Below are 25,911 nucleotides of genomic sequence, written 5' to 3'. Positions count from 1 at the left end.
CAAAACTATTGGCAGAATGGGGTGGGGAGGGGGTTAAGAGACTTAATCCTCAACTACTCTAACTGAGGTCATTTCTATGCCATTCAAAAAATAAATAGCAACATATAATTTAGAAACAGGGAGGTAGATTCCAATAGAAAGAGCCAAAAAAAAAGTTGGAAGTATTGCCCCTGAGGAGTGAGAGTTGAGGGAGGGTGTTTGTGGAGGGTTTGGGAAGGGACTGAGGTTTTCCAGTGTAGACCTTGAAAAAGCATTATATGGAACAAACTTTTGATTAAAAATTAAAGGAATGGATGGAAAAATCAGAAGACTTTGAGATCATATGCAGGGTCCCGATGGAATAGCAATGAGATCTCTTATCATTCATTCATTCATACAACAAATAGTTATCAAGCACATTCTGAGCCAGGCACTAAGCTAGGCCCCAGGAGTACAATGGTGAATGAAGACACATTTGGTCCCTGCCCTCATGGAGCTTCTGTCTACTAGAGCAAATAGACAATGAACAAGAAAATAAATACATAGAAGAGATACAGATTGTAGTAACAAGTGGTGTGAATAGAAAAAAACTGTGTGCTAGAAAATGGTGGTGAGGGAAACAAAGGGCAGCTACTTCAGTTGTTTGTCAGGGAAGGTCTTTCAGAGATGAGTGAGCCTTGAAACACATGGAGCATAAACCAAGGAAGGATGTGTATAGACTCCCAGGCAGGAAAGGCTGGTGGGTCTAGAAACTGTTAGAATGCCACTGTGGTCAGGAGCAACAGGGGTGAGTCAGAAGGCTCTAGAGAAGGTTGAAGAAGAGGGCCCAGATCACCTTGCTATAGGTATAAATTTGGGGAGTCCTCAGAGTACAGATATTTAAAGCCATTGGGTGAAGAGTGTAAATAGAGCATTCCTCATCCAGAGGAATTCCAGCATTTAAGAGGAAGAGCCAGTAAAGGAGACCGAAAAGGTGGGGCCTGTAAGGAAAGGCACAGCCAGGAAGTCTGAAAACTTCCCCAACAATTTCCTAACATTTTTATTTGTCATTTTCCTAAAACTGCCCTATAGTTTGTATTTCTTTTGACAAAATGCATTACAATTTAGTTTTGAGATTTTAGCGTCAGTTCCAGAGGTAAGTGGAGATACTTGTACCTTAGAAAAATCAATTTACAATTACCGGAAAAGTTATTTACTCATCCCCACTGTAAATTATACCAGTGTGGCCCGGAACCTTTGCTCGAATCACAGCTACAGGGGTCCTCCTCTGTGCTCTTGTGGGGTCATCCGAAAGAGTGCTAGGATTTCAACCGAGATGTCCCTGTGGTTATCCTCAAGACTGTGTCCCCCGCCCCCTCTGAGAATAAACAACACTCCAGCTTGCACTCTTCAGTGCTGGAAGGAAATCGAACTCGCTGCCTTGCCCACCGCCTAGGGCGCAGCACTGAGCGGTGACCGTCACGGGCATCGTGATGCGGTTACGTCGCTTTTGGGGCCCCTGAGATTCGAAGCCGGCGAGTCATGGCCGCGGGCTGCACCGCCCCAGATAAATCGACAGAGCGCTGGGCCCGGACCTCGGAAAACCAGCGCCAGATGAAAGGTGAGAGTCGACAGAGGAAGGCAGAGGCAGCCGGAGGCAGCAGCGAGATTCAGGACGCCGAGTACACAGCTTTCCGGGAGGACCCGGGCCTACACCCGCCCGAGGGCTGTTGATGCGCCGCCTCCGTGCGCCCCTCGTCAGACGGCGGCGGTTACTGCTTCCGAGGTCATATGACGCGTCTTTCGGTGCAGATTTGGCGCGCGCCTGCAGAAGCGGCGCCAACCTGAGCCCAAACCCGGGCAAATGACTTACCTCTGCCCTCGCCCAGTGCTCGGCTACCATTTCCTTCCGTCTTTACTCCGCTCTGTGTTTAACGGCGCGCGCCAGGCTAGACCGGGGACGGAGGCCGCAGGGCTGTCCTGGCCAGGCTCGTCCCTGGATCCCGCCCCGCGGGGGGCCGTGCAGCTCCCGGCGCTCCGGCCGCTGACCAGCGCCCGCAGTCTGAGCCGAGGTTGCCGCAGCGCCAGTAATGTCGGGGCCCAGGCTGGAAGGACACGGCGTGGGGAGGCTGGGAGCCGACCGGCTGCCCCCGCGCCCGTCCCCGGGCCGCAGATGGGGCGGGCCAACAGGCAGGACCCGAGGAAGCCCATGGGCTTAGGGCGTTGCGGGGGAGTGGGAAGGATCGCAGCCCCAGCTGCGCGGGAGCGAGTTCATTCGCGTCCCCTCATGGGGAAGGGGAGTGGTTTTCTATTTTGGGGTGAGGGCAAGGCCAGAGAAGCTGCCGCTAACTTTGGATCCATGCATTGAGTTTGGAAAGCTTTAAAAGGCTCAGTACTTTCTGTTCCCAGATCTTTTCCGAGGAGGATTTCCAGCTCCAAATTTGAGACTCATCTCCCCTCTCAGCCAGAACCGTGGGCTCGTCCGGCGGGGTAGGGGGGTGGGGCGGGGAGTTGTTGGCGGGAAGTTTAGAACTGGTGCGCTGCGCTCATCCTGCTCTCTCTTGTTCCGCCGGCTCCCTTTGTGCTCACATTCTGCGCTGCCATGCCCTGCTCTCAAGAGGCACAAGTCATCTCCCCCAGCAAACGGGCCCGGCCTGCGGAGGAGGGCGGCATACGGATCCGCTTTGTCCGGCTTTCGGAGCACGCCACCGCTCCGACCAAGGGGTCCGAGCGCGCCGCGGGCTATGACCTATACAGGTGAGTGGGCACCCTGTTCGCCCGCGTCCCCGAGGAAGGCCGGCCCGGGCGAAGAGGCTGAGAGGGCCCCCTTCTGTCCCGTCATCCTTACCTCTCGCAGAGAAGCCCCAGTTCCCGAGGTATAGCGCTCTCAGCTTAGCTTACGTTCCAGCCCGCTGCTGCCAAAGCTTGAAACAGCCACTTAAAAGTACAGAAACAAACGCTTTTTGCATTATATAGAGTTTCTGCCTTTTTTTTAATGTTGAAAAATTTAGCTTTCCTCTTTAGCATAAATTAAATACGGATTTGGGCAGAGTGTGGAGTGGTAAATACCAGTGAATGTCCGCCCAGGTGTTATTTATTTTGCAGCACTTATTGCGCCCTTTCTAAGTGGAAAGTAGAGATGAAGAAGGCCCACTTTGGCCTTCAAGGAGTGGCCTGAGAGTGATGCTGTGCTCAGTAGAAAGAAAAGCCACGGTAGGAGCCTAAGTTCTTAGGTAATAAGGTAGCTAAGAAAGATTAATGAAAGTTGCTTCTACCTTTAAGGGTTAATAACATTTCTCTATATGTCTATATTTAGGTTCACTCCAAGGACTGGAAATTTCCAAAAGGGTCCAAATATGAAAAGCAGGGATGTTGGTAATACTACCATCTTCTCTCTTGTACAGAACTTTTTGCCTGTACTAAAAACTGGCACATGTGCTATTGTATTTAATACTCAACAACAATCCTGAAGTAGATGAGTGGTACTTTTAGAGATGTGGGAGTTTGTGAAGAGATGAATTGATGCCCAAGGGCTTGAGTATAATACATTTTTGACCCTGAATTCAGTGCTTTTTTTCCCACTTGACTACTGTCCCCAGTTCTTAGAACCATTAAGGTAGGTGAAAAGTGATATTGGGGGGGGGGGTGTTGATTACATGACTAAATCCCAAGCCTTAGGATTTATTTTAAAGCATCCCAGATAATTCTAATGTGAGAACCACTGGTCTAAGTTATAAGTACCACAGAAGGGAAGAAAGGAGTATGTGAAGATAGTGGGAGAAAAGAAGGAAAAAGAAAAGTAAGGTATAGACTGTTGTAGCTGAAAGCTGTAGTCCTTTATTTTCATGAATAAAAGTAGAGTGATATACATTGACTACACCATATCTGGGCGCTGTTGTGAGTCTTAGGAGACTTCGATTTAAGATACTTTGTAAGCATCCTCCTAACACAGGTGACTTTCTGTATACTGAAATAGACATGGAAGTATCTCTGATAAATTAGAGTTTTAACTATTTCAAGAGAGGAAATTCCAATGAAAGAAGTAAAAATATAGCACCACTTTACCAGTCTTAATTAAGGGCTCAAAAGTAACTTCCAGTTCTGCTTATTGTAAAATCTCTTAAATTTCTATCAAGGAGAGGACTACAGTAATAACAAACTAGCAGTATTTGGTGAGTGGACCTTAGAGAATTAGTTCCTCAGTAGTGTCCATCTCCAGGGCCTGTTCACAGTGGTCAGCTCTCTCCCTCAGCCAGTGAAGTTCATGGCCACCGCTTGGTAAGCTTGGTAAACTACCAAGACCAGAACAGATGCAACACAGCTGAACCAACCCCACCACCACCACCACCATTTATATTGGCCATCTATTTTCTCCTTTCCTTCTACATGTTTTCCCTAACGATTAGAGGATTGTTGTAAGAATAAAATGAGTTATACCAAGCAATTAGAACTGTGCCTGGCACACAGTAAGGGCTTAATAAATGTTAGCTATTATTTGCTATTATCTACCCTTCTTTCTTGGTTCTTTATTTTCCTCTTTTCATACCATGTTAGGGAAGCATATACCTTTTAAAGTCTGCCTTTCAGCCCCCTCCTGCTAAATAATTACCTCAATTTGCCAACAAAATTTTGTTCAGGGGAGAATACATTTACATGTCACCTCTTTCACCAAAAAATGCACAGAGAATTACTATATCTAAATACCAGTTATCTTTCATTATTTTCCTAGTGCCTATGATTACACAGTACCACCTATGGAGAAAGCCCTTGTGAAAACAGACATTCAGATAGCTCTTCCTTCTGGGTGCTATGGGAGAGTAGGTAAGTGATTTTGAGACACAAGTAACTCTTTGTCAGGCTCTTCCTTTGTGATATGTTCTTTCATCTTAGTTTCATTTGGGGTATAAATGAGGGAAGGGATATTGCTCGGCCTGTGTCCTAAAATAAAGACGTGCCACCTGTGATGGCAACTGCAGTCATTTGAAAACTTTCCTTTACATATCTACTTTTGCCTCTATCGCTTTGCTTTTTTTTTTTTTCTTTCAACTCCTTACTTAAGCCTTTAGGACACTCACATTGGCCCAGGAGGTTGTTTTCACAACTACTCACTGTGAGAAAAACTGAAAGTATAGGTGATTTTTAACTGGTGCTTTTCCCAGTCTTAACACCAACTCCCCCTTCAAGGATCAGATTGCATATGAAGTCAGATTTCTTTGTGAAAGTGGTATTTGTTTTATAAGAAAAAAGAGGCAGGTTCAGGATAATGGCACATGGCATCTTATGAGAGTAAAGTTTCTAACCCCTGAAAACATCAGGCCCCTTAGCCTTTCCCCCTTTGGGTATCCTCTCATGGGGTGTGCTCGGTAAGGGATGCGCTTCAGTGCACTAGAGGGAAATGCCTCACAGTGGGAGGAGAGAGGACAAAATGCAGGTCAAGTCAACAGGTTTGACTTTTCTGCCCCAAGTCAGTTGTCACTATAGAAAGAGTTTAAAACTTCTTTTCAAGAGCATAATTACTTGCTGACTAACTTCAGAGTAAACATAAAGGAGCAAATGGAACTGTGATCCCTGGGGGAATCTTGTTAGCCATGAGTCAGAGAACTGCTAATACTTCAGCCTTTAAAAGAAAAATGAGGGGCTTCCCTGGTGGCGCAGTGGTTGGGAGCTCGCCTGCCGATGCAGGGGACGCGGGTTGGTGCCCCGGTCTGGGAGGATACCACGTGCCGTGGAGCGGCTGGGCCCGTGGGCCATGGCCGTTGGGCCTGCGTGTCCGGAGCCTGTGCTCCGCAGCGGGAGAGGCCACAACGGTGAGAGGCCCCCATACCGGGAAAAAAAAAAAAAAAATGAGATGAGCTCTCTTCATCTCTTTTTGGCAGCACTGACTGCATTTTTAGTGTATTTGGGGGGGGTAGTTAGGAGATGAGGTCAACTAACAATGAAGGCAGGAAGGTGTAGCATTTATTGACAAAGTGCCTGATTTAGGTTATTCTGCAATCAAATACTAGAAACTAGGGTAATTAATGGTAGGTCTGATGCTCAAGTCAGCAAGAATAAGGTATAAACTTAGCTTCTTACTCTGGTTAATTTGTTTCATACAAACATGTCTTTTGGCATCTGAATTATGAGTAGGAGTTCCAAGTTCGAGGCTAAGCTCTGCTACTCTGTGGTTGCGTTTATGCCTCTCTTTCTCTCTCTGCCTTCTTCCCAGTATGATGTTCCCATCCTGCATGTTCCCATGTATGTCTGTTCCCATACTGCAACATGCTCTGATTTCCTACCTTAAAATAAAAGTCTTCTTCCTCTGCCCCATGTCCCTGCCAGCTACCATCCTCCCTTTGTGACCAGACGTCTGGACAGAGTTGTCTACAGTTTTCCCCACTTGTTCACCTCCCAGTTCATTCCAGCAGTCCACAGCTTCACCACCATAGATCCTCAGTTGCCTAAAGACATGCTGGAGTGGTTTAACTTGGTTTTGAATTAAACCTTGTCAACCTTTTCTAAAGTGTTCTTTTCTACTTTGGTAATACAATGTGATAAATACATTTTTAATTCAGAGCCATCTGCTAAGGTTAAGATTAACCATCTGCTATGGTTAAGATTAAGATATGGATGTTACAGGAGATGAGAGTGACATGCTTAAATTGTGTCAATTATATTCAGTATTGCCCTTCCCTCTTAAGACAGTCAATTTCTCCTTTTTTGTTTTGTAGCTCCACGTTCTGGCTTGGCTGCAAAACACTTCATAGATGTAGGAGGTAATATATGTACATTTTTATTCTGTAAATATTTGCAGGTGTTTACCTTGTCTTTGCTTAAGAGGCAGTAATCAAATGACAAATTTTATTTTTATCATCAAGAAAAGAAAATGATTTTTGTTGTGTCTTGCCTTTTAGAAATTTCTATCTCTGAAGTTACAACTATGATATAGTTTTAAATGCTATTTGAGTATGTCTAATTTTTTAATGGCCATTATGTGAAATGCATGTTATTTTCCTAATAAGCTAGACACTATCTGACAGATAGGATTTTGCCTTGGTTTAGTGATCTGCATTTAGTCCAAAACTGACTCTATTCATAGAAGGAAGTTTGTTATTATAAGGAAAGGAAAAGCTTTTATATCATTATTTAAGCAACTGTAGTGAGTGCTTCTCTAACAAGACATCCTGGCCCTCGGATAAGTGGGTATGCTAAATTCTCCACCTCTTGCCATTTTTACAAAGCTACTTTTTAACAGACCAGGAAACTGGCTCAGAAATGAGCCCAAGTTGGGACTGGGACTTCCCTGGTGGCACAGTGGTTAAGAATCCTCCTGCCAATGCAGGGGATACGGGTTCGAGCCCTGGTCCGGGAAGATACCACATGCCGCAGAGCAAGTAAGCCCGTGCGCCACAACTACTGAGCCTGTACTCTAGAGCCCGTGAGCCACAACTACTGAAGCACATGCGCTCTAGGGCCCATGCTCTACAACAGGAGAAGCCACCACAATGAGAAGCCCGCACACCGCAATGAAGAGTAACCCCCGCTGACCGGAACTAGAGAAAAGCCTGCACGCACCAATGATGACCCAGCACAGCCAAAAATAAATAAATGTATTTTAAAAAAAAAAAGAAATGAGCCCAAGTTGACACGTTAAAAACTGGAATCCATCCATATTATTCCAATCCCCTTGTTCTTTCCACGGCAGTTAAATACTGTGAATCACCCTGCCCCTTCCCTCCACCAGCGGAGCCCTGCCCTGAATTAGCTCGTTGTTACCTGCACTTCAGGGGTTAACATGTGGCTGAGGCCTGTCCCTGGGCTGTCTCCCCATGGTGTCACTAGATGGTGCTGTGGGGCAAGTCGGGAGCCTAAAAGTAGGTCTTAGGGACTGAAGAGGAGCAGAGTTTGACTGAGATGGACTGACCTCGGGGGCTGAGGATTGCCTGGGTTCAGTTATGCTTGACTTTCAAAAATACTTTTACAAGGTCAGTATGGTCACTTAGGCCTATAACTTAAGGATGTAAAAGATTGTATATATTTTTAAATAAATTTCAAAGGATTGTGAAAGGAACACGGGCTTTGGAATAACAACAGGATTTGGGCCCCAGCTTTGTCACTAACAAGCTAGTTATTAACTTTTCTGAGCCTCAGTTTTCTTATCTGTAACAATGAAAATCAGTGTGCTTGTCCCTGAATGATGGGAAGATTGAATGATAATGTATCTGATATTTCCTGTCCCTTAGGGACTTATCAGATCTTTTTTTTTTAATGGAAACATTTTTTCCAACTTTGTTACTAATTTTTGCTCTGTTTACAACAATCCTCTGAAAAAATTCATGTAAAAGCAGTGGAAAGTTAGTTTGCCTGGTGGTTGGTGTGGTATTATTCACACAATCACATTGTGGTGTGTTCTTGGATGCATAGTATCTTAGAAATGTCTCTTAGGCACAAGTTTATCATAGTTGGCCACAGTTTTTATTTCAGAAGAGGGATGTTGTTAGAATTCCCAGGCTGTAAATAAGGGTCAAAGGGAAAAGTTGAGTATGCAGGATTCCGTTCAGAATTAACATCTGGTAGGTGTGGATAGTTTTCACTAAAGAGGGTTTCCAACAAATGACATGCCAAAGTCTTGACACAGTAAAACTTTTGCCTGAAGTCAGTTAATCACCCTGCCAGTTCCAATGCATGATTTTTCCAGTGATAACTTCAAAATACTTTATGCTTTCTCATGAAGAGAAATATCCCTGATGTTTATGTCCCTTATGTAGAAAAGGAATAAGTCTTGTGTTTTTTTTGAAGGTCAGTTTGCCTTTGAGTAATAAGTAATAAATGAACTTAGAACTATTAGATTTTTTTAAATACTATTGGCATTCATACTTAAAAAAAAGAAGGGCCTTTTTTTTGTTATACATTTTAATTGACTTCAAATTACTTCATTTCTTTTAGTTAAGGACTTTTCAAACTTCTGTGTGCCAAGGATAAAATCTATGTAGATAATCTGGCTTTGCAGAATTCAAGACACCCAAACATATAAGTGTGATAGGACTACTTTACAGATACATAGCAAAGGCCTTTACAAAAAGGAGTGTTTTTGTATTGTAGAAGATACCATAAAGTAAACAAATAAATACTTGCAAGTCATATGAAAAAGAGTTAAATACCCAAACAGATAAGAAAAAAACAAAACTGATCATAAAATGTACAAGAGGACGAGCAAATGTGCACGATGAACTTAAGGAGGAAAAAAGCCGAGCCTCACTAGTCATCAGGGAAATGTAAATAAAGCCATGAGATACCATTTTTTACTCGCCACGTTGGCCAGAATTTAAAAGATTGCTACTATCTGGTACTGTCAGGGAGTTTGGAAATGGGCATTCTTAAATGTCACTGATAGAAATTTGAATTGCTATACCTTTTTTGCAAAGTTATCTAGCAATATCCATTAAAATTTTAAATATACACACCCTTCAACCCAGGAAAGTGCTTTTTTGAAACTATTTGATGAGAATAAAAAACACTAATACTCAAGAATGTATGTAAAGGACTGCCTTGATTATTATGGGAAAAATGTGAAAACGACCTGAATGTCTGATGTTACCTAAGAGAATAGTTACATAGAAATAACGGTGCTGTATTTCCATATCTTGGATCTAAAAGAATGACTTTTAGATATATTACTCCCCAAGGATATCAATAATATTTTAGGTGGAAGAAAATGTGTAAAATACATTATTGTAACATTGGCTACCTGAGGGAGGGTCGGGGAACATTATTGGCCTTTACTTCATATGTATTTGTACTATTTGGGGAATGAAACAAGAGTTCAGAAGTCAGCCCACACTGCCTTCATCTAATGCATTCTAGGTGAATGAGTGCTAGCTAGCCTGTGCTTCAGCACTCCCACATGGAGATGCCAAGGCCTTGTGTGGTCATTTGTTCCGGCATGGGAGGCATGGAATGACCTGCTGCTGAGGGGTTCCTTCATTAACTCTGATCTAAACTGTTCCTGCAGCTGAAACTTTCTACATCTAGCTAATATAGAAAACAGCTGGTCTCATTTTTATATCCATTCTTTCAATAAATATCAAGGACCTATTTAATGATCAACTGGCAGTGGGGAAAGATGCCAGGCTTCAGTATTTTTTGAATTGGTCAAAGTTTTATTGCTGTAGAACCAAAAAAGAATAGTTTCCTTCAGTCTAGACATGATATGAACCACTTTCAGCCACTTTTATACTCACCCTTCTCGCTGTTAAAAATGTGTTTATCTTTAATTCAAACTCTTAAAAGTGTTGTATCAGGAACCTTTTAAGAAGTGCTTAAGTTCAGTTTCACTTACCCCTAGTAATTCATGCATAAACCACAGGGGTTCATTTAAACTTCTACTCTAATCCACTGGAAAAATCTAAAATGTTGGTTTTCTGAATATTTTTCCCCATGGTGGAACTTTTTTAAATTTTGCTTCCCCCCCCCGCACATGAGAAAATTGAAAGGGGATGCTTACCCTTGTTCTAAGAAAGAAAAAAAAATTTTTTTCAGTTGACCTTCAAATAATTATGAGTCTGACCAACCAGCATTAGTACTCATTGAGCTAAATTCCTGATTCTTTTTATTTTCTTTTTTCTTCTTTGATAAGAGTTTTGTTTTGTTTTTTAAAGAAGTGAGGTGTTAATGAGAAGCTGTAAGATGTGACATGGAGCTACGTTTCATTAGATTCACATGAATCCTATCCAGCATTTTACAAACGGGGGGAAGAATTAACATGTATAAAAGGAGACAGGCACTGAGGGGGATGAAGGGGGTAGGAGAGTGACTGCTAACGGGATTTCTTTTTGCGGTAATAAAAATGTTCTAAAGTTGATTGTGGTCGTGTTTGCACAACTTTGAATATGCTAAGAACCGTTGAATTGTGAATTGTTTCTCAATATTAAAAAAGGAAATGAGAAGGCCTTGTGCACCTATATTATCTGTGCTTGTGTTTATGGAAATGTTTTGGATTCTTGGCCCAAAGATAGATGCAAGCAAGTCTGGTAAATGTACTTCTCCAGGCCAAGGCAGGGCCCTGGCTCAAGTTTCTCTACTGCAAAGATTTGCTGCCTTTGCATTTATAATCTCAAACAGGTACTAATTACACACGGTTCTGTGTAAAAGTGTACTCATTATTAAGCTTATGTGCTAATGTCTTCTGAGAGATGTTCTGAGAAAGGCTGGTAGCTTAAATTAAAAGGAGAAGAAGAATGTGAACTGAATGATTCAGCTCCATTTTCATTATAAAAATGGAATGTTCTGATATTTGCTAGACTGCTGTTTAACACTGACTTATTCTACTGCAGATCTTTAGGCTTTTTGACATTTTTATTTATGACTCAATCATATTTCAATCTGGATGTTAGTGGGAAGTTGCTACCAGGAGAAGCCTTTAAAACCCAAATCATAATTTTCTCTTAGTCTTTTGGGCAGATGTGCCACAAATAGACAGTAGGATTGGAGAGAACAATTCAGGATGACTTGTCTGAGATGCTAAGTGCCTACTCCCAATTTAGAATAGGTAGTGGTCACCATTTGTAAGGATGACAGGTTGGAAAATTAGGACCACTTTCTTAATTCTTTTTTGCATTTTAGTAATTTCTTAGTTTTGAGGCTTTACATAGTACCAGAGCAAGATACACATATTCGTTGTAAGGATAAAACTCTCAGAGCTACTTAGGAATGATTTTGAGGTAATCATATACCCTTAGTCTTTTGGTACCATAAACCAAGCTAATATTATTTTTCTTTTTTCTAGCTGGTGTCATAGATGAAGATTATAGAGGAAATGTTGGTGTTGTACTGTTTAATTTTGGCAAAGAAAAGTTCGAAGGTATGTCAAATATATGCAGTCACGTAAGTGCAGTGAGTTTTCCAAGTTATGTATGTCTCAGTAACTCATACTACTCTAATTCTCATTGTACCGTACAATACAAGGCAGGATACAGAGAATGCATCAGTATCAGTAATAAATTGTTTTGTTTTTTTCCTTTGAAGTCAAAAAGGGTGATCGAATTGCACAGCTCATTTGTGAACGGATATTTTACCCAGAAATAGAGGAAGTTCAAGTAAGTATCATAAAAACTGAATAGGGAATAAATGATGTAACATCTTCAGTGAAGGAAAAATAAAATTTTGAGGATTTAATATGCTATTTGTAACTAGATACAGATCTTCCTTGACTTAACAATGGGATTACATCCCAATAAATCCATCATAAGTTGAAAATATCTTAAGTTGAAAATGCACTTAATACATCTAACCTACCGAACATCATAGCTTAGCCTAGCCTAACTTAAATGTGCTCAGAATGCTTACATTAACCTACAGTTGGACAAACACGTATGACACAAAGCCTGTTTTATAAGAAAGTGTTGAATATCTCATGTAATTTATTGACTACCATGCTGAAAGTGAAAATAGAATGGTTGTATGAGTACAGAACAGTTGTGTTATCAGTGGTTCACCCTTGTGATGGCATGGCTGACTGGTGGCTGCAGCTTGCTGCCATTGCCTAGCATCACAAGAATATCGCACCGTATATCACTAGTCCAGGAAAAGGTCAGAATTCAATAGTTGGGGCACAGTTTTTACCGAATGTAAATCACTTTCACACCATCATAAAGTCAAAAAATCATAAGTCAAACCATCCTAAGTTGGGGACCATCTGAGGTAGAATATGTGACTAGTCCTATTTTAGGCAAAATTTAAATCTTAGAATTTCTTGAAATGTTTTCCATAGCTATTATACAGCATCACTTTGGATAATAAACCACTTAAATAGCCTGTGAAATTCTACTGTTCCCTTGGCTTTTTTGGAACTTATTCAATATTTTAATTTATGAAACTTTAAAATTTTAATTTCTGTAATCTCCTTTTTGAAACAATGGTTTAGCAAGAATAAAAGTCTTACAAATTTGGAGCTGGAGAGAACTGAAAGAGGATCTGAAATTAATTACATGGCTTACTACCTTTATGTCTTTTCAGGTTTTAGATGACACTGAAAGGGGTTCAGGAGGTTTTGGTTCCACTGGAAATAATTAAGATTTATGCCAAGAACAGAAAATGAGAAAATATACTTTTTCCTTGAAAATAAAGACTTTGCTTAAAGTGTTTTGGTGTTTTGCGCTTCTGTAAACTTAACAGTTTTAGCTTCTAAAAATACTTGGTTGTCTTATGATCAAGGAAAGGATACCTCTGTTGGGATCACATAGAAACTTACTTTCTTGTGTTTTTCTGCATTTGACTGTTATATAAATCTGTGTGGTGACCTCATGCAGTTTCTTTTAAATTAAATGCACATCAATTACCCCAAAACCTGTATTATTTAATTCGCTATATATTACCCCTTCAGTAACTTATTTTTTAATTGCTTTATATATCATAAGCAGTGCCTTTCATTCAATAAATTTGAATTCTTTCACAGATACAAATTACTGTATAAACTGAACTGAAAGACAATAAAAAGCAGTTAAAATTATTCCTAATTCTTCCCTTCTCTTCAGTGGTCTAAAAAATGTCTTTTTAAACTTATGATTCTTTGTGAGGGTGGGAAGAGGAGAATCCTCAGTTTATTATTTTTTTTTTTTAGGTTTTTCCTTTTTTTTTTTTTAACTTTTTTGTAGACCCCAGGTTAACTGGGTAGAGGTGTGTTTGTGAAAGGAAGTGTAACTTGGGAATTTCCAGTTGGTTCTTCTGAATTTCATTCTATCAAGTAAACTGTAGTTATGTGACTTTCTCTCACTGAAGTAGCAGTAATAGGCTGCATCCAAGAAAATATACAATTTAATAGGGATAAATGTAAAGAGGTATGCTTAGGCCACTGGGTTTGTCCAAACCAAGTACCTTTGAGTAAGTCTCGGCAGCATGAATTAGCTTGACCAACACACCTTCTTGGTGTGCTTTTCTTTTCTGGTGTAAAGGGTTTCCCTTTACACCAGGACTTTTTCAATCAGATGCACTAGTGAGACTCAAAAGGCATCATTTTGCAGGTGTGGGTCATACAGATGGAATGCTTCTGGAGCTGGCAGCTCTCTTGGCCACCCAGTTCCTGGAAATACAGGTTAGAGTTTTTTTTCTCTGTCCTAGTGATTCTCTAGGCCATTTAATACCCTGCAGTGTAGTGTTTTCCATTACTTTGGAAATGTAACTATGGGTCACAATTCATTAGTGAGTCATGAAATCAATTCAGGGGTCATAACTAGCATTAAAAAAAATTGAATAGAAAAACAGCAGAGGACAACATGTCAGATGGGTAAATATTGTGACGATTATTTGAATTATATATTTATGTGTGCATGTGTGTACTGGGTCATGTTATAAATTATTTCTGAAGTCAGTAAAATTTAAATAAATTCTTTTCTGCTAAACTAGCCAGTCAGGTTCTCTGAACCCTGACCAATACATAGGAACAGTTGAGTAAGAACAAAGAGTATGATGTGACTACCAAGAGTTATGGTCTTAGCTTACACTGTTAACATTAAGTCCACTATATTAAGCACTTACAAACTGTTCATTTCTTTCTCATAACATGCCTGTGGGAGAACAGATAAAACACTTTTTTTATAGATAACAAAAATCGGCTCAGAGACATTTCAGCTAATGATGACCACTATTAAAATTCAGGTCCTATAGCTTCAAAGCTCATGTTCTTTGCAGTATCTTCAGTCTTTCAAGTGGTAAAGAGAATATAGAATGGAAGAGATGGTTAATGAAAATCTTCCTCTAGCTTGTTCATACCTGGAATAGGTTTCCATCTTGGTACCATACTTAAAGGAAGATGCTCAGATCTGAAGCTACTCTAAAGTTAGAGACCAGAATGATATCCATGGGGGATAGATGAGAGACCTGGTATGGAGTTTTTTTTGTCTTAAGTTTTGGTTTTTGTCTGGAGAAGTGTATTTGTTGGGATGGGAGGAATGGGGTGGGGGATGGCAGAAGGTCCCAGGGATATAATAGATGTTCTTATAGTCTAAAGACTCAGGGAATTAGGCTTGTCATATGTGACCTGAGGGACTGAAGCTAGGATCAGTGAATTTAATCTATAGAAGAGAGTGGCTGTGAGATAATAGAAAATAGATATTGGTCTCTGACCCCCTGGTGATAAGAACACTGGGAACATCTCTTGTTCTGTGTTGGTCTTTGACCTCTGTTCCTGACAGAGCTCCTGAAACCCTTGTAATTTTGTGGGTGGTAGGAGTGTCTTGTTCTAATGGGGTGACTGTGGGTGGGCTCCTGGATGGCTCCTGAATGAGGGCTGGTCACTGGAAAGAGGGACCGAGACATGATCAGAAGCTTAGAATTTTCAGTGCCCACCCCGTGCCCCACCCCCATTCTCTTGTGAAGGGAGAAGGGCTGAAATTGGAAGTAATCATGGATCGTTCCTACGTGATGAAGCCTCCGTAAAATCCCAAAAAGAACAGGGCTCAGAGAGCTCACAGGTTGGGCTGGGAGAGTGGTGCGCCTGGACAGGTTATGGAAGCTCCGTGCCCCTTCCCACGTATCTTGCCCTCTGCACCTCTCCCATCTGTATTTTCACCTGTATCTTTTATCATATCCTTTTATAATAAACTAGCAGACATAAGTGTTTTCCTGAGTTCTGTGAACTGCTCTAGCAAATTAATTGACCCCAAGGAGAGGAGGTCTTTGGAACTTCTATAGTTGGTCAGAAGCACAGGCGAAAACCTGAGCTTGCAGCTGGTGTCTGAAGTGGTGGGAAGGATGGCTGGGAGAGAGTGGTCAGTCTTATGGGACTGAGCCCTTAACCTGCGGTATCTGAGGCTATCTCCAAGTACACAGTGTCAGATTGAGAAATTGTAGAACACGCAGCTGGTGTCACAGAATTGCTTGGTGTGGGAAAAAGCTTGCACAAGTTTGGTACCCAGAAGTGAAGTGTTTTCTGTGAGTAGTAAAGGAGACTCACAGGGAGGGAAGACATGTTAGGAAAGAACTAAGTTTTTCCCTACACAGGAAGAAAAAAAGCTGTTTTTCCTTAACAGTGGCATAGGGCAGACTCATGGAACTTGCGTAAGACAGTGAAAAAAGCAAAGAAAGTGCAAATGCCATATGGAAAAAGCAAGAAAAGGAAATGACATGTGAAAGAGTACAATACAGTCTGTTGGGTTGGGATTATTGGAGACATTTTCCCTGTTATGTATGTAAAGTTCAAATATTTTATAATATTTTTACTTTGTTTTATTATGAAATACAATGTTTAGAAAACAGTATGAAACAAAAGTGGATGGAATAGTGAATAACTGCAGAATAGGAACACCTAAATAATGGTCTGGACCAGTTTTCTAGGAAGTGAAACCCTATGTTAATAAGGCTCGGGGGCTTCCCTGGTGGCGCAGTGGTTGAGAATCCGTCTGCCGATGCAGGGGACGCGGGTTTGTGCCCCAGTCCAGGAGGATCCCACATGCCGCGGAGTGACTGGGCCCGTGAGCCATGGCTGCTGAGCCTGCGCGTCCGGAGCCTGTGCTCTGCAACTGGAGAGGCCACAACAGTGAGAGGTCCACATACCGCAAAATAAATAAATAAATAAATAAATAAATAAATGAATGAATGAATGAATGAATGAATGAATAAATAAATAAATACATAAGGCTTGGTTCCTGAGCTCATTTCAGCTTTGCCTTATTTCAATCAGCTAGATTCAGTTGGTAGCAAAGGAAAACCAGGAAGCAGCCCTCTATTAGGGCAAGTCTTCTTTCTGCTACAAAGGAAACCAGTTTTTTACTGATGACCAAAGAGAAGCATCATTTTCACATGTAGGGCTGCACTTTGATTATCAATTAACTACAAATTGAATAGCAATTACCATTCAGTTTCTTTCCAGGCAGAAACCAGGCAGTTTTCCTCTCCCTTGACAGTTCTCCCTCACTCACTAATGATGCCCACTATCCACTCCTGTCCTTGGTGCTTTATACATCAGAAGAGAAATAATCAGGGAGACTCCTACAAACTAATCTGATGCTCCTTCAGTTAATTTCCCTTGGTGGCTATCTATAGAGGAATCTACATACTAGTATTTAAACAGGGAGCCTAAATGAATGGGGGGATGGAGGTGGGGGCAGGCCCAAGATTTGGATTTCAAAGCACCTTTCCTACACAGTACAGTAAATCCCCTACATACGAACCTTCAAGTTGCGAGCTTTCAAAGATGCAAACGTGCGTTTGCATGTCCAATCACGTAAGTTAGTTCATGTGTCTGGCGTACATTGTCACATATGTGCATCCTCTACAAGTGGTTTGCTTTTGTGTACTTTACTGTATAGAGGGCAGTAGTACAGTATCTTTATTTCAAGCCCAGGATGTCCGGAAGCAAGCATAAAAGCAGTGGTGATGTAGCTGGTATTGCTAAGAAGTGCCAGGTATTGGAGGCCCAGAGAAAGGATGAAGGGAGACAAGAGGAAGAAGAAGTAACTGAAGAACTGAAGAGATTCATGATGCAGGAAATGGCAGGGGATTTTCTTTATTTGAGGAGGCACTGTTAGTTTTTGAGACACAGGACCTGAACACAATGGTACACAAAGGTTGCAGCAGCCGTTCAGAATGCAATCCAGTGCTACTGTGTCATCTATGATGAGAAAGAAAGAGCTACTACCCAGACATCACTGGATTGCTTTTTAAAGAGGGCAGATAGAATTGAATCCAGCAAGGAACCAGAACCTGTGCCATCAACGTCAGGTGTGAGTGAAATTGCAGCTTGCCCTCCGTCTCCTATTGCTGTCGATCCTTCAGCTCTACCACCTCCCACCTCCTCTCCCTCCTCCAGTCAGTAACTCTTCTTCCTGTTCACTCGATGCCAGCCCCTGTATGCCAGCTGTTGTGCTATACTACTGTATTTTTCACGGTACTGTACTGTAGGATTAAAAATGTTTTATTTTTTGTGTTTGTTTTTTATGTATTATTTGTGTGAAAAGTATTATAAACCTATTACAATCCTGAGCTATATAGCTGATTGTTAGTTGGGTATCTAGGCTAACTTTGTTGGACGTAGGAACAAATTGGACTTACGAATGCGCTCTCAGAATGGAACTCGTGCGTATGTAGGGAACGTACTGTATTTCTTGCCACATGACCATCTCCATCCCACCTGAGGAGATGTCAAATAATTATTTCCTCAAATTCATTTTCCATCTTATCAGTGAAAGAACGGTGGAAGACTAGAGGGCTGAGATATGTAGGTACTTGTTGTTTTGTGTTTGGGGTTAATGGACCTTGGGCATACTAACATAATTACATGAGTACTAAGTCCAAGTTGTCATATAGACCATTCTGAGCAGGGCTCCTACCTACCCCAATCCTCTTGCTCTGACCATCCCCAAATCACACTTGATCCAACTTCTCATTTGCTCTTCTTTCCCCACTTCAACTCCAGCAGTGGTCCTTGTTAGGAGAGCACCAACACACACACACCTCGACCCCCACCCCTCACAACTTTCTTTTCCTACTGCTAACCTCTACTGCATATACCCTTAAGGTAATGGTGATAGATTGACAGTTACAAGAATTGACGATTACAGAGGACAAATCATCTTGACCAAAATTCAACGATAACTTTTGTAGTAATATTTATAGATTCAGAGAGCATCCCTGGATGTAGAGAAAGCTTTACGTGCAAAATCCACGCTAAGAGGCATGTAATCACTCAAGTAAAGGTAATACTGTGATCTTTGATTAGGCATTTGGAGCCATTTTATCTTCTGCTCATTAGTGTAAAATATACTATTTTTGTAACTGACCTGATCCTTGTAGCTGAGAAATACCCTCTAGTATTGTATCATCATCCTGAGAAGAGAGGTGAGGTGGGGAGGAACAATTTCTCAAAAGTGAAAGTAAAATGTCTTGCTGAAAAGACATCTCCATTTGGATGGATTGTGTACACAGTGTTTTGAAATTGCTCTTTTTTTTTTTTATGTTTGACTGTGTTGGGTCTTCATTGCTGCCCACAGGGTTTCCCTAGTTGCGGTAAGCAGGGGCTACTCTTTGTTGCGGTGCACGGGCTTCTCACTGTGTTAGCTTCACTTTTTGCGGAGCACTGGCTCTAAGCATGTAGGCTTCACTAGTTGCAGCACGCAGGCTCGTAGTTGTGGCTCACAGGCTCTAGAGCACAGGCTCAGTAGTTGTAGCGCATGGGGCTTAGTTGCTCAGCAGCATGTGGGATCTTCCAGACTAGGGAGGAAACCCGTGTCCCCTGCATCTGCAGGAGGATTCTCAACTACTGCGCCAGCAGGGAAGCCCTGACATTGCTCTTTTACTTACTGAAAAGAGAATGAGAAAAGGGAAAAATATAAATGAAACTGAAATTTTCACTGAGGGAATCTTCTCAAGAAGTATATGAAGATAAATATATTAAAAATGGTCGGACCTTCAAGATGGCAGAAGAGTAAGACGTGGAGATCACCTTCCTCCCCACAAATACATCAAAAATATATCTACATGTGGAACAACTACAGAACACTTACTGAACGCTGGCAGAAGACCTGACTTCCCAAAAGGCAAGAAACTCCCCACATACCTGGGTAGGGCAAAAGAAAAAAGAAAAAAAAAAAGAAAAAATAATAGGGACAGGACCTGCACCTCTGGGAGGGAGCTGTGAAGGAGGAGATGTTTCCACACACTAGGAAGCCCCTTCACTGGAGGAGACAGTAGGTGGGGGGGAAGCTTTGGAGCCATGGAGGAGAGCATGGCAACAGGGGTGCAGAGGGCAAAGTGGAGAGATTCACACACAGAGGATCGGTGCCGACCAGCACTCACCAGCCTGAGAGGCTCATCTGCTCACCTGCCAGGGTGGGCGGGGGCTGGGAGCTGAGGCTTGGGCTTCGGTCGGATTCCAAGGAGAGGACGTTTTAGGGGCATGAACACAGCCTGAAGGGGGCTAGTGCGACACAGCTAGCCGGGAGGGAATCTGGGAAAAAGTCTGGAACTGCCTAAGAGGCAAGAGACCACTGTTTTGGGGTGGGCAAGGAGAGGGAATTCAGAGCACTGCCTAAATGAGCTCCAGAGACAAGTGCGAGCCATGGCTATCACTGCGGACACCAGAGACAGGCATGAAACGTTAAGGCTGCTGCTGCAACCACCAAGAAGCCTGTGTGCAAGCACAAGTCACTATCCACACCTCCCGTCCAAGGAGCCTGTGCAGCCCGCCACTGCCAGCGTCCTGTGATCCATGGACAACTTCCCTTGGAAGGGAAACACACGTGTGCCTCAGGCTGCTGCAACGTCATAATGGCCTCTGCCACCGCAGGCTCGCCCCACATTCCATGCTCCTCACTCCCCGTGGCCTGAGTGAGCCAAAGCCCCCTAATCAGCTGCTACTTTAACCCCACCCTGTCTGGGTGAAGAACAGATGCCTGCGGGTGACCTACATTCAGAGGCGGGGCCAAATCCAAAGCTGAACACCAGGAGCTGTGCAAACAAAGAAGAGAAAGGGAAATCACTCCCAGCAGCCTCAGGAACAGCAGATTAAATCTCCACAATCAACTTGATGTCCCCTGCATCTGTGGAATACCTGAGTAGACAATGAACCATCGGAAAATTGAGGCGGTGGACTTGGGGAGCAATGATATATATATTTTTTTCCTTTTTCTCTTTTTGTGAGTGTGTATTTTGTGAGGGTTCTTACAACACCATAAATGAAATTGAAAATTCTCTACAAGGAATCAATAGCAGAATGACTGAGGCAGAAGAACGGATAAGTGACCTGGAAGATAAAATACTGGAAATAACTACTGCAGAGCAGAATAAGGAAAAAGAATGGAAAATTGAGGACAGTCTCAAAGACCTCTGGGACAACATTAAACACACCAACATTCGAATTATAGGGGTCCCAGAAGAAGAAGAGAAAAAGGGACTGAGAAAATATTTGAAGAAATTATAGTTGAAAACTTCCCTAATGTGGGAAAGGAAATGGTTTAATCAAGTCCAGGAAGCACAGAAAGTCCCATACAGGATAATTCCAAAGAGAAACACACGAAGACACATATTAACCAAACTATCAAAAATTAAATACAAAATATTAAAAGCAGAAAGGGAAAAACAACAAATAACATACAAGGGAATCCCCGTAAGGTTAACAGCTGATCTTTCAGCAGATATTCTGCAAGCCAGAAGGGAGTGGCAGGACATATTTAAAGTGATGAAAGGGAAAAACCTAAACCAAGATTACTCTACCCAGCAAAGATCTCATGCAGATTCGAGAGAGAAATTAAAACCTTTACAGACAAGCAAAAGCTAAGAGAATTCAGCACCACCAAACCAGCTTTACAACAAATGCTAAAGGAACTTCTCTAGGCAGGAAACACAAGAGAAGGAAAAGACCTACAATAACAAATCCAAAACAATTATAAAAATGGTAATAGGAACCTACATATCGATAACTACCTTAAATGTAAATAGCTTAAATACTCCCACCAAAAGACACAGACTGGCTGAATGGATACAAAAACAAGACCCATATATATGCTGTCTACAAAAGACTCACTTCAGACCTAGGGACACATACAGACTAAAAGTGAGGAGATGAAAAAAGATATTCCATGGAAATCAAAACAAAGCTGTAGTAGCAATTCTCATATCAGACAAAATAGACTTGAAAATAAAGACTATTACAAGAGACAAAGAAGGACACTACATAATGATCAAGGGATCAATCCAAGAAGATGTAACAATTGTAAATAAGTATGCACGCAACATAGGAGCACCTCAATACATACAGCAAATGCTAACAGCCATAAAAGGGGAAATCGACAGTAACACAATCATAGTAGGGGACTTTAACACCCTACTTTCACCAATGGACAGATCATCCAAAATGAAAATAAATAAGGAAACACAAGCTTTAAATGATACATTAAACAAGATGGACTTAATTGATATTTGTAGGGCATTCCATCCAAAAACAACAGAATACACTTTCTTCTCAAGTGCTCATGGAACATTCTCCTGGATAGATCATATCTTGGGTCACAAATCAAGCCTTGGTAAATTTAAGAAAATTGAAATCAAGTATCTTTTCCAACCACAATGCTATGAGACTAGATATCAATTATAGGAAAAAAATCTGTAAAAAATACAAATACATGGAGGCTAAACAATACACTACTTAATAACCAAGAGATGACTGAAGAAATCAAAGAGGAAATCAAAAAATACCTAGACACAAATGACAAAAAACCCCACTACGACCCAAAACTGATGGGATGCAGCAAAAGCAGTTCTAACAGGGAAGTTTATAGCAATACAATCCCACCTCAAAAACCAAGAAACATCTCAAATAAACAACCTAACCTTACACCTAAAGCAATTAGAGAAAAGAGAACAAAAGAAACCCCAAAGTTAGCAGAGGGAAAGAAATCATAAAGATCAGATCAGAAATAAATGAAAAAGAAATGAAACGATAACAAAGATCAATAAAACGAAAAGCTGGTTCTTTGAGAAGGTAAATAAAATTGATAAACCATTAGCCAGACTCATCAAGAAAAAAAGGGAGAAGACTCAAATCAATAGAATTAGAAATGAAAAAGAAGTAACAACTGACACTGCAGAAATACAAAGGATCATGAGAGATTACTACAAGCAACTATATGCCAATAAAATAGACAATCTGGAAGAAATGGACCAATTCTTAGAAAAGCACAACCTTCCAAGACTGAACCAGGAAGAATAGAAAATATAAACAGACAAATCACAAGCACTGAAATTGAAACTGTGATTAAAAATCTTCGAACAAACAAAGCCCAGGGCCAGATGGCTTCACAGGTGAATTCTATCAAACGCTCACAGAAGAGCTAACACCTATCCTCCTTAAAATCTTCCAAAATATAGCAGAGGGAGGAACACTCCGAAACTCATTCTACGAGGCCACCATCACCCTGATACCAAAACCAGACAAAGACGTCACAAAGAAAGAAAACTACAGGCCAATATCACTGATGAACATAGATGCAAAAATCCTCAACAAAATACTAGCAAACAGAATCCAACAGCACATTAAAAGGATCATACACCATGATCAAGTGGGGTTTATCCCAGGGATGCAAGGATTCTTCAATATATGCAAATCAATCAATGTGATACACCATATTAACAAATTGAAGGAGAAAAACCATATGATCATCTCAATAGATGCAGAAAAGTTTCAACAAAATTCAACACCCATTTATGATAAAAACCCTCCAGAAAGTAGGCATAGAGGGAACTTACCTCAACATAATAAAGGCCATATATGACAAATCCACAGCCAACATCGTTCTCAATGGTGAAAAACTGAAAACATTTCCTCTACGATCAGGAACAAGACAAGGTTGTCCACTCTCACCACTATTATTCAACATAGTTTTGGAAGTTTTAGCCACAGCAATCAGAGAAGAAAAAGAAATAAAAGGAATCCAAATCAGAAAAGAAGAAATCTGTCACTTTTTGCAGATGACATGATACTATACAGAGAATCCTAAAGACACTACCAGAAAACTACTAGAGCTAATCAATGAATTTGGTAAAGTAGCAGGACACAAAATTAATGCACAGAAATCTCTTGCATTCCTATACACTAATGATGAAAAATCTGAAAGAGAAATTAAGGAAACACTCCCATTTACCATTGCAACAAAAAGAATTAAATACCTAGGAATAAACCTACCTAAGGAGACAAAAGACCTGTATGCAGAAAATTATAAGACACTGGTGAAAAAAATTAAAGATGATACAAACAGATGGAGAGATATACCATGTTCTTGGGTTGGAAGAATCAACGTTGTGAAAATGACTATACTACCCAAAGCAATCTACAGATTCATTGCAATCCCTCTCAAACTACCAATGGCATTTTTCACAGAACTAGAACAAAAAATTTCACAATTTGTATGGAAACAAAAAAGACCCCGAATAGCCAAAGCAATCTTGAGAAAGAAAAACGGAGCTGGAAGAATTCAGCTCCCAGACTTCAGACTATACTACAAAACTACAGTCATCAAGACAGCATGGTACTGGCACAAAAACAGAAATATAGTTAAATGGTTAAATGGAACAGGATAGAAAGCCCAGAGAGAAAGCCATGCCCATATGGTCACCTTTCTTTGATAAAGGAAGCAAGAATATAAAATGGAGAAAAGACTTCCTCTTTAATAAGTGGTGCTGGGAAAACTGGACAGCTACATGTAAAAGAATGAAATTAGAACACTCCCTAACACCATACACAAAATAAACTCAAAATGGATTAAAAACCTAAATGTAATTAAACTCTTAGGAAGAGGAAAACATAGGCAGAACACTCTATGACATACATCGCAGCAAGATCCTTTTTGACACAGCTCCCAGAGAAATGGAAATAAAAACACAAATAAACAAATGGGACCTAATGAAACCTAAAAGCTTTTGAGCAGCAAATGAGACCATAATCAAGACCAAATGACAACCCTCAGAATGGGAGAAAATATTTGCCAACTAAGCCACTGACAAAGGATTAATCTCCAAAATTTACAAGCAGCTCATTCAGCTCAATATCAGAAAAACAAACAACCCAATCCAAAAATGGGCCGAAGACCTAAATAGACATTTCACCAAAGAGGATATACAGATTGCCAACAAACACATGAAAGGATGCTCAACATGCAAATCAAAACTACAATGAGGTATCATCTCACACCAGTCAGAATGGCCGTCATCAGAATATCTACAAACAATAAATGCATCAGAATATCTACAAACAATAAATGCTGGAGAGGGTGTGTAGAAAAGGGAACCCTCCTACACTGTTGGTGGGAATGTAAATTGATAGAGCCACTATGGAGAACGGTATGGAGGTTCCTTAAAAAACTAAAAATAGAAGTACCATACGACCCAGCAATCCCACTACTGGCCATATACCTTGAGCAATCCATAATTCAAAAAGAGTCATATACCACAATGTTCATTGCAGCTCTATTTACAATAGCCAGGACATGGAAGCACCCAAGTTTCCATCAACCGATGAATGGATAAAGAAGATGTGGCACATATATACAATGGAATATTGCCCAGCCATAAAAAGAAATGAAATTGAGTTATTTCTAGTGAGGTGGATGGACCTAGAGTCTGTCATACAGAGTGAAGTTAAGTCAGAAAGAGAAAAACAAATACCGTATGCTAACACATATATATGGAATCTAAAGAAAAAAACATAATTGTTCTGAAGAACCCAGGGGCAGGACAAGAATAAAGACAGACATAGAGAATGGACTTGAGGACACGGGAAGGGGGAAGGGTAAGCTGGGACGAAGTGAGTGAGTGGCATGGACATATATACACTACCAAATGTAAAATAGATAGGTAGTGGGAAGCAGTTATACTCCAATAAAGGTGTTAAATAAATAAATAAATAAAAATAAATATAAAAATGGTCTCCCTTTACTAGCAACTAAACGTGGTTAATTTGGGAGAATTTTTAAGATCCAGGAGGTCTCCTAAAGATAATGTCAAGTAACTATTTATGAAAGTAAGATTATAGAGAGAAATTAAAGTTAACAAATTACTAAATTATGTCTTGGATTGATACTAATTTAAAAAATGGGTTTTACAGATGAGTAAAGAATCCTCTGGGAGAATGTATTCCAAAATAATTATTATCTATGGCTGTTGGAATTGCTAGTATTTTTCCTTTTTGCATTATCTATATCTTAACAACTTTTAACATGAAAACTATATTACTTGGTTAAGGGAAACACTTAAAAGTTTATGATAAAATATATTTCTTTAGTTTTGATTACATTTACTATTTTACCGAATATTTTAATACTCAGTGGGAAAATTATTACTATAAATTATAAGTTTTGAAGAAAAAATATACAAGTTGGTCTAATGGTAAAGCACTGGCTTTGGGAATTTTAGACCTAAGTTTAAGTTCCACTCTTTCACTAACTAAAAGATGTTGAGTAAATAAAATAACTTTACAGATTCTCAATTTTC

General features: G+C 40.7%; 1 protein-coding gene and 1 long non-coding RNA gene across 4 annotated transcripts in view; one reads left to right on the top strand and one right to left on the bottom strand.

The window, feature by feature from the left end:
- Window positions 1-1,957, bottom strand: part of LOC308613494 — an 84,925-nt gene extending 82,968 nt beyond the window's left edge. The window contains exon 1 of the long non-coding RNA XR_014015258.1: window positions 1,832-1,957. This is a non-coding gene — a long non-coding RNA (uncharacterized lncRNA). The remainder of the gene's footprint in view (window positions 1-1,831) is intronic.
- Window positions 1,461-13,077, top strand: DUT (deoxyuridine triphosphatase; the record flags this gene model as incomplete). Of its 3 annotated transcripts, none has more annotated exons than XM_081227096.1 (7): window positions 1,461-1,579; window positions 2,577-2,715; window positions 4,688-4,779; window positions 6,669-6,713; window positions 11,723-11,797; window positions 11,962-12,032; window positions 12,952-13,077. In XM_081227096.1, 7 exons carry the CDS (start codon window positions 1,501-1,503, stop codon window positions 13,006-13,008), a joined length of 558 nt encoding a protein of 185 aa, XP_081083222.1. In that variant the 3' UTR covers window positions 13,009-13,077. The 3 variants fall into 3 exon arrangements, with proteins under 3 accessions (XP_081083222.1, XP_081083221.1, XP_081083220.1); XM_081227095.1 differs by lacking the exon at window positions 1,461-1,579 and adding an exon at window positions 1,823-2,030; XM_081227094.1 differs by lacking the exon at window positions 1,461-1,579 and adding an exon at window positions 1,823-2,045.
- Between the last annotated feature and the right edge of the window lie 12,834 nt (window positions 13,078-25,911).

The sequence above is a fragment of the Mesoplodon bidens genome (assembly GCF_964165515.1).
Source record: "Mesoplodon bidens genome assembly, chromosome: 3".
NCBI lineage: Eukaryota > Metazoa > Chordata > Mammalia > Artiodactyla > Ziphiidae > Mesoplodon > Mesoplodon bidens.
Note: the sequence above shows the minus strand (reverse complement) of the source record. Positions and strands in the feature narration are given on the sequence as shown.